At 47.9% G+C, this 7916-nt stretch overlaps 1 protein-coding gene across 1 annotated transcript; it reads right to left on the minus strand.

The window, feature by feature from the left end:
* Positions 1-1221: 1221 nt before the first annotated feature.
* Positions 1222-6242, minus strand: LOC119136039 (soluble guanylate cyclase 88E-like). Its single transcript, XM_037274112.1, has 17 exons — positions 5988-6242; positions 5685-5889; positions 5489-5621; positions 5076-5250; positions 4892-4983; positions 4449-4706; positions 4219-4363; positions 3965-4087; positions 3779-3899; positions 3567-3696; positions 3345-3491; positions 3078-3224; positions 2843-2999; positions 2447-2556; positions 2254-2343; positions 2067-2182; positions 1222-1909 (listed from the first exon to the last, which is right to left on the minus strand). The coding sequence occupies exons 2-17, from the start codon at positions 5810-5812 to the stop codon at positions 1552-1554; spliced, it is 2430 nt and encodes an 809-aa protein (XP_037130007.1). The 5' UTR covers positions 5813-5889; positions 5988-6242; the 3' UTR covers positions 1222-1551.
* Between the last annotated feature and the right edge of the window lie 1674 nt (positions 6243-7916).

Consider the following 7916-nt stretch of genomic DNA (forward strand, 5'->3'; position numbering starts at 1 on the left):
CCGTGTATGCAGGCTGCGTGGACACTGGGCCCATTTAGCCCCTCCCCACCAACATATAATAATTCCTTCCAGATGTTGGCATTGGAGGTTCCGCTGGGCTCCAGCTGCCGGGCTGAGAGGCCAGCGGTGCCGTGCCCACCGAGGATCCCCCCCGCTCGAGTACACCTGCCTCTTTGTCTCGCCAACCCAAACGAGCGAGTGGCTGGGCCCCAGCGGGAGGAGGCCGGTCGCTATGGCAACAGGCAGGAAGTAGTGCTTAAGCGGTTTCCTGTCGGCCTCCGGTTTATCGCGTAATGACATCTCACGAGGAAACATCAACGGGCGTGTGACAATATCAACAATATCTGGGTGTGTTTTGGTGTGTGCGCGGGGGGGGGGGGTTGTTTCTGTTTGTGTGTTTAAAAAACTGCCAAGCACTTTAGTCCACATTTATGACTTAGATATTGAGTTTCAAACTTAAATTTTTTTCACAATTTTGCCCACATTTACAAATGCAATGGCCTGTTATTAGGGGTGGCCAGTTATGGTGTACCTAATGGTGCTAATGGAGTGTCCGAGTGATGTCACAGATCAACCAGCCAATCAGAAAGTTACCCTCGTTAAGCGCACCTGCGTGAAAAGTTTTTGGTCACTTTCACGTTCTGCAGGAGCTAAAACTTTTCACGCAGGTGCACTTAACGAGGGAATCACACGGACACTCCATTAGGTACACCGCCATTTTCTAGTGTACCTAATAACAGGCCACTTTATTAGGGAAATATCAGTGTGATTCCCTCGTTAAGTGCACCTGCGTGAAAAGATTTTGGTCACTTTCATGTTCTGCAGGAGCTAAAACGTTTCACGCAGGTGCACTTAACGAGGGAATCGGCGGGTGTGGCACTATTCACTTTCCGTGAAGCTTTGACTATAATTTTTCCCTAATGAAGTGGCCAGTTATTAGGTACACCTCATGGACACTTCAATAGGTACACTATACGAGGTAGAAAAAATAAATGAATAAATAAGAAAGTGTAATCAAGTGTAATCTCAAGGATTGTGAAGAGATTTCGAGATGGATGTTGTAATGGAAGATAAACAAAATTGGCACTGTGGCTACTGGTATGACCACCTGCAGTTGTAAATTGTAGGTTTTGTTGAATAAAATAAACATGTACCGTTTTAATTTTAGGAAATGTCTGCTAATTAATTGCAATTAGGTTGGTTTTAAAAAATGAGCAAATAATAATAGAATTATTTTATTCATAAAATGTTTTACACATGACTTTTTTGTCAATGCCCATTAATCTGTTTGAAGTATCGAATGTGGCCCATGATTACAAAAATATGTAAATGATGTAAACACATGCACAGTGGCTGTACATCCATGTTTATATAAATACAATCTACCATGTACAAGAAGAAGCATATTGTTTCACTCCAAATGGTAATCATGTCTCTACTTTGAACAACATCTAGTAGATGTCATGTCTACACTCAAGTCAAGTCACGATGTCACAGCATGATAATGTGAGATTGAGATGTTAGGACATTTCCGTGATGTCACCGGCTGGCTCACAGGAGGGTACACGAGGCGCTCTTTATGGGCATGTTGACGGGCAGCTTGGCATACTGCTGCCTGAAGCTGTTCCTCTTAATGTTGAGGATGGGTCCCGGGTTCTCCGGGTCATCCATGGGCGGCGCCGACGTAGCGTTCCCCGGCCCTGCCTCAGCCTTGGCGCCCTTGTTGTTCTTAGTCTTTTTGGACTTCTCCTGGAGGTCTCCCGGCGCGGCCATGGGCTCGCCGGAACCCTCGGGTAGCGGCAGGGTATCCTGCGGGAGGTCGCTGGGACTGGGTTTGCCCTCCGCTTGCTCCTCGCCGCCGCTGATGGGCTGACTGGATGACATGTTCTTGGCTTCGGTGCTGGTGGAACTGACACGCATTGTGAGAGGGGAGATTTTACAAACATAAGTGGATACGATGGTGGTTAGCCTTGCTAGCTTTGACTAATTCTGAAGTAGCTCAGGAAAAAGGAAACTCCATTTTCTTCAATTTGGGATGTACTGTGAATGTGAAGTCCTCCACTCACCCGTTGGAGCTTTTTTCTTCCGAGTCCTGCTCGCTACTGTAGCGCAACTCTGCCGGAGTCTTGAAGGAGAGATCTTTTTTTCCTTTCAGCCAGTATGTCTTCATGTAGCCTTTACCCTGTATACAAGTGGTTGCTAACGAGTGGCTCAATTGTGACGTTTGAGTGATCACAAGGAGAAGGTGTTGACCTTGACAAAGATCTTGCCTCTCTCCTCGATGATGTATGGCTCATGTTCCAGGTGGTCTTTGGTGGTCTGGCTGATGTGTATCTGCATACCCTGCTCTCACACAGGCACACACACGCACGCACGCACGCACATACACGGTTTCCAAGGTCTCCAGCTCGAGAATGAGTTAAGTCATGGATGTCAGTGCAGTCACCACGCCATTGCTCTCCATCCTGGAAGCCGTGTTGACCGTATCGCCAAAGAGACAATAGCGAGGCATCTTTAGGCCCACCACGCCGGCCACTACCATTCCTGAGTGGACACCTGCAAAGCGGCAACGGTAGCTCTAGCATCCATGTATCCATGGATACAATAAGCACAAGTAGAGCGTGCTAGTTCTGTCGAAATTGTGGCTCCAGCTATCGGCATCAAACGCCGACCCCCTGGCCAGAAGAAAAACCTTTCATGCTTCACAAAGGCACGTCACTGTGCTTACATCATCTTCCCCAAAGTCTTTTTCAAAGCCATGAGTGGTGCAAGCAAAACATTTGCTGACTCAGCAGTATAATAGACAGAAATGAGCGATCAATTTGGAACAAAACAAACTCACCGACTCGTATCTGGATGTTGTCCCCAGTGGATGGATCCTTCAGGTGGTCAATAGAGCTCAACATGTCTAGAGCCATGTCGCAGATGTGATGAGCGTGGAATGTGGTCTTGTTGGGCACGCCCGCCACCACCATGTAGGCATCACGAATGGTTTCCACCTGCACCCACGTCCATCAAACCGTCTTGAGATTCATCGTGTCTGCGCTAGTCCAACCTCTGACCGATGAGGAGCCCACCTTGTAGACGTTGTGCTTCTCACTGAGCGTATCAAAGACAATGTAGATCTCATTGAGCATGTCCACCACCTGCATGGGGGTAATGTGGATGCAGATCTCGTTGAACTTGACCACGTCGCTGAACAGGATGGTCACATCAGGGAAGACCTGGAACGGACCGACCAAACGGTCGAGTCATATAGCACCAAAGGCAAAACCTCAACCTTGAACAGGTTCTGCGGTGGTCAAGGTTGGTCCCAGTCCGAGGTTTATGGACATCAGGCATACCTGGCATGTCTCCAAGGCGGTGATTCCCTTTCTGAGACGGTCGGCCACGGCTTTCGGGATCATGGCATACAGCAAGGAGTCTCCTCGCTTCTTCTCTTCGTCCAGCTTCTTGATAATCTCCTGCAGCTGTGCATACTTTTGTTGCTCCTGCAAGAACCAACTTCTATGTTAGCCTGCAGTTTCACCACTTCCTGACCATCACGGTCTGTCTATCTCGCTCACCTGATCCAGCGCTAGCTGCAGCTCGGCCGACTGCTGCGTCCCGGCTAGGATCAGCTCTCTGCTGGAGTCGTGCAGGTTCAAGTCGTTGACGTAGACCCCCATCTTGATCATATCCTCCACTGTCTCAATACTGCAAAAGGATGCAGACAAGATGGATGGGGGTGACCTCAAGGCCGAGCGAGGGAGTGCCGAGCGCCTGGTGGTGGGCTTACATGGGCGTCCCCAGGAAGATAAGTGAGTCCCACTGGGGTACATATTTCATCTGGCCCTTGAGGTGGAGAGGCTTTTTGGGGGGTTCACGCATGTCCTCAAAGATGGTCTCGCTACACTTGCCTGAGAGGAACATGAGGTCGAATCATCATGTATACTTCAAGCGTATTTCTCGACTCTGACTTTACCTGTGACGGTCTGGAAGGCCAACAGCTCAATGTCTTCGCCTCCAGAGTTGGCGGCGCTATTGTACTGAGTCAGAGTGCTGCTGTACTCCTGATCCGTGCCTTTCATCTCCTCAGACATTTGTTCTACACGGACCACAACAACTTGTTCAGAAGGTCAACTAGAAGAACATGACGCTACAATGACTAGCTTGGACATTAGCGAGTAGCTAACTGGGCACCTGCTAGCTTCCGGGTATGCTTTTAGGGTGCCGTACCTCTTTCTTCTTCCCTCTTGGCCTTTTCGCTCTCCTCTTTCTCTTCGGGTTCCTCTTTGTTGAGTTTTGGAATGTTAACTTTTTGTTTGCTTTCCACCACTGCTCTAGAGACCAGCTCAAACACATTGTTCAAGTGGGTGTAGATCTGAGTTGGGAAGGGAGGGGGGAGGGGACACGTTAATGAGCAGCCAGGATGCTAACGTTGGAGACAGGCTGGGGCCAATACTCACGTTGTCCCAGCTGAACTCCAGCATGGGCCTGACCAGGGTGAACTCCTCGTTCACCTTCTTGCCCTGGAGGTCAGAGAAGACCTCTTTGAGGCCGTCGCCAATGCGGTACATGGTCATGTCGCGGCGGAAGATTACGCTGAAGGGGAACATGTCAAAAAAGATACCTCGCTTCATGGGAAGCTTCTCATAGCTCGGCGCCGTCTTTTGCTGCGGCATGCGGTGCTTGAAGGCCGCGTTGTCAAAGTTCATCTTATATACCTGACGGGGGGGGGGCGGGCACAGATGATTGTCATCATTTGGATACCGTATCGCACGCAACATGACAGTCCGTAATTGCCCCCGCGGATTTTTGGGGGGATTTTCAGATCTTTTTCTGGTTCCGATTCCCGAATGGCCGGCCGCTCCATTTACTGCAATATTTCTGTGATGCTGTTCATACGTACCACATAAGTCATCTTCTCTGTCTCCTCTTTGGACAAGATCTCGACTTCAATATCTGTGTTGTAAAACTGACGCCCCACCTGGGAGAGCTGGCCTGCAGGGGGCGCCGATGCAGGTCAAAACACGGAAACTTAGGCTTTGACTTCCATCAACTTAACGGTGACGTGTCGACGCGGCGAGCGAGACCTTTGACAAACTGCGTGAATCCTTTGCGTGTGCTTCGGTAGTGCAACGTCAGGCTGGTCTCGCACTCTTCCTCCACGCAAAAACTCGGCGGCTGCACTTTGGGGAAAGAGAAGCGGAAATACTCGTGCAGGTTGTCCAGCTCGTTGATGAAGTCGCGCACGTTGCGACCCAACACCTGCGAAAAGCACCACATTTCTGTCATTCAAGATCCACTCGCGTATTTTAAATTGGATCTGGTAGCAATGTCTCAAAAGGTTAATTAATTATCGTTCTGCTATCTAAGTGGAAGAGCCTTGACTTGTTCTGCTTGTCACTAGACCACTTAAGTGGAATTGGACAATTTCTCTCGACCTACTGCTCGGGAATCTAATGAAAGAGTCAGAAGAAGAAGGCTAATTAATCGAATAGACTACCTTGAGTATGCGCTCGTAGCCGTAATTTCCGATCCTCTTGACCATGTAGACTCCGAAGGCATACATCAGCTCATCGTGTGTCTTTCCCAGAACTTCGCCTGCCGCCTTGGCGAGACGCAGGATCAGGTTGTCACTGAAGGAGAGAAGCCGTGTTAGTTTGTGACTTTGCTTGTCCGTCATCTCGTCCGTCACCTACTTGTACATCTGATGCCTGACAAACTTGAGGTGCGGGATTTCGGCCCGGTTCTCAATCAGCCGCCACACGTCCTCGCCGTAGGACTCGTTGATGTAATCGTTGACCGCTTCCAAGTACAGGCCGTACATCTTGGCGGCGCTGGTGGCGCTAGGGACCTCCGTATCGCTGTCCGACGTAACTGCTCTTCTGAGGGGAGAAATAAAAGCTGGAGAGGGGCGGAGGGGGTTAGGGTTAGTTCTGGTGAGATGGACCTAGTGCATCGGCGGCAGTCCTTCGGATGGACCGGAATGAAATTGGGCTCACCTCAAGTGTTGCTCTACTACCTTCTGAAAAACCGAAGCACCGGGTTCAAATCTGACCCATTTCGAGTTTTCAAAAAACAAAACTGTTGATACCAAAGTGGTTGGCGCCTTCTTGATCCAAGTTCTCAGTCGATGACAAAACGAGGCAGGCGTCTGACAAAAGTCTTCTCACCTTCAGAGGCTCAGCCCTGTATCGTCTTAGGCTGCGAATGTGTGAGGCTAAAGCTCGGTGCAGAGCGCCGTTCGCCAAGATCACCTGCACATGACAGGTCCCCCCCCCCCCCCCCAACAAACGCAGACACTCGACTGTCAGGTCAACAGGCGAGCAGGTCCAAAATAGACCAAGTGACGTATGTTTGTGTCAGCTGCCAAACAAAACAAATCCACTCCAACAGGCTTTCCAACACAGTCTCGTCTTAATTATTCAAGTTAAAAATGAAATAACTGAAGTTTCTGGCTTGATTCAATGCGTAAGCACAATAGTGACTTTCTATTTCTAAATTGCTAAATAGTGCCTCTGACCTGGACATTTTATAATTCAAGTTTGTTTCAAGCTCACGCGTTCTATGAAATGCTAAAGACTGTCTTTAAGGTGCGTGCTCTATTAAATATTCATTCAAACTGTTCATAATCTATTAAATATGAATAAAATGACTTTGGATTGCACTTTTTTTCCTGATCACATGTAAATTTAACAACTACCTGATCAAATATTCATCAGAGAATTTCAACTAGACATTTTCGGTCAAGTGTTCAAACGGAACGTTTTCTATCTCATGTAAATTAGCGTCTTTAAACCGCACATTGGACATGCAATGTGACACGCATTTTGAACCAAATATTAATTAGTAACTTCAACCTGTACATCAGTTGAATCTTTTCTAGGAAATCTTTGAAATGCACATTTTGTGTGTGTGTGAGTGAGTCAGAATTAAACAATGGACATGCAGTGTAAATCCAGCTCTAAGAGTTTGTTTTGGGTTCCACTAGGGGGCACTGTTGGCACAGCTTGGTTGTTGCCTCTGCAGAGGAAGGCGCCAGTTTAAAGGTGAAGAACAAGAAGAATGGGCGTGACCTTTTGCCAACGACAGATATATGTGAGCGTATGCGCAACACATAAAAAAGTAGTATATTTCTTAGCCGATGTATATGTGGAGTCGGTTGCTCCTCATTTTGTATTTGACCGTTTTCTTCGTTCAACAAACAAAAGTGCACCAGCGGCCATGACTCCCCTTGCCCACCTGAGAGATGCTAACACGACACTGTAAAAAAAAAAAAAAAAAAAGGTGTGACAAGGTAAAGGAATTTTAATGGCTTACCTTCTCAGAGTGACATAATAGCATGTTAGCTTGTCCTCTCATTCAATTTAGCTTGTTAGCGTTTCTTTTTAGCACATTTTCGAATGTCATCCCACTGAAAGACTGTTCAGTTTGGCCAATTTTAGAGCTTCAGTTTCATCATTTTAACTTAATAGCTTATTCTAGTTTAAAATGTTACCATGTTACTTTTAGCATTCTACTTTAGAGTGTTAGCTTATCATTTTAGCATTCACAGGGACTTTTGTGTCTTGGCATGTCGTTTTAATGCTTTAGCTTTTTTCCCTTCTTTCCTCTAAAATCGCCGTTGCTTCCTTTAGCGATCTGAGAGGAATTTTAGCTTGTTAGCATGTAATAGCTAGGCTTCAGGCGGGATGTTCTGAGAGTGAAGTGGTTTTGAATGTACAGTGGACAGCTAGCAAACAAAGTTACGGCGCTACGCGCGAACCCTCGGTCGCTACGCTGGTTCCAACGCGCTAATGAGGCTAACGGCTTAGCGGGTACATTGGCCTCCCCTTCCCGCCTCATCGGTAGGTTTCGGTTGTTAGCGGCCCGCCGCGGTGCCACTCGGTGGTGCGGCGACGGTACCTCGCAGAGATAACAAGGTGGCCGCC

The sequence above is a fragment of the Syngnathus acus genome, chromosome 16 (assembly GCF_901709675.1).
Source record: "Syngnathus acus chromosome 16, fSynAcu1.2, whole genome shotgun sequence".
NCBI classification, from domain to species: domain Eukaryota; kingdom Metazoa; phylum Chordata; class Actinopteri; order Syngnathiformes; family Syngnathidae; genus Syngnathus; species Syngnathus acus.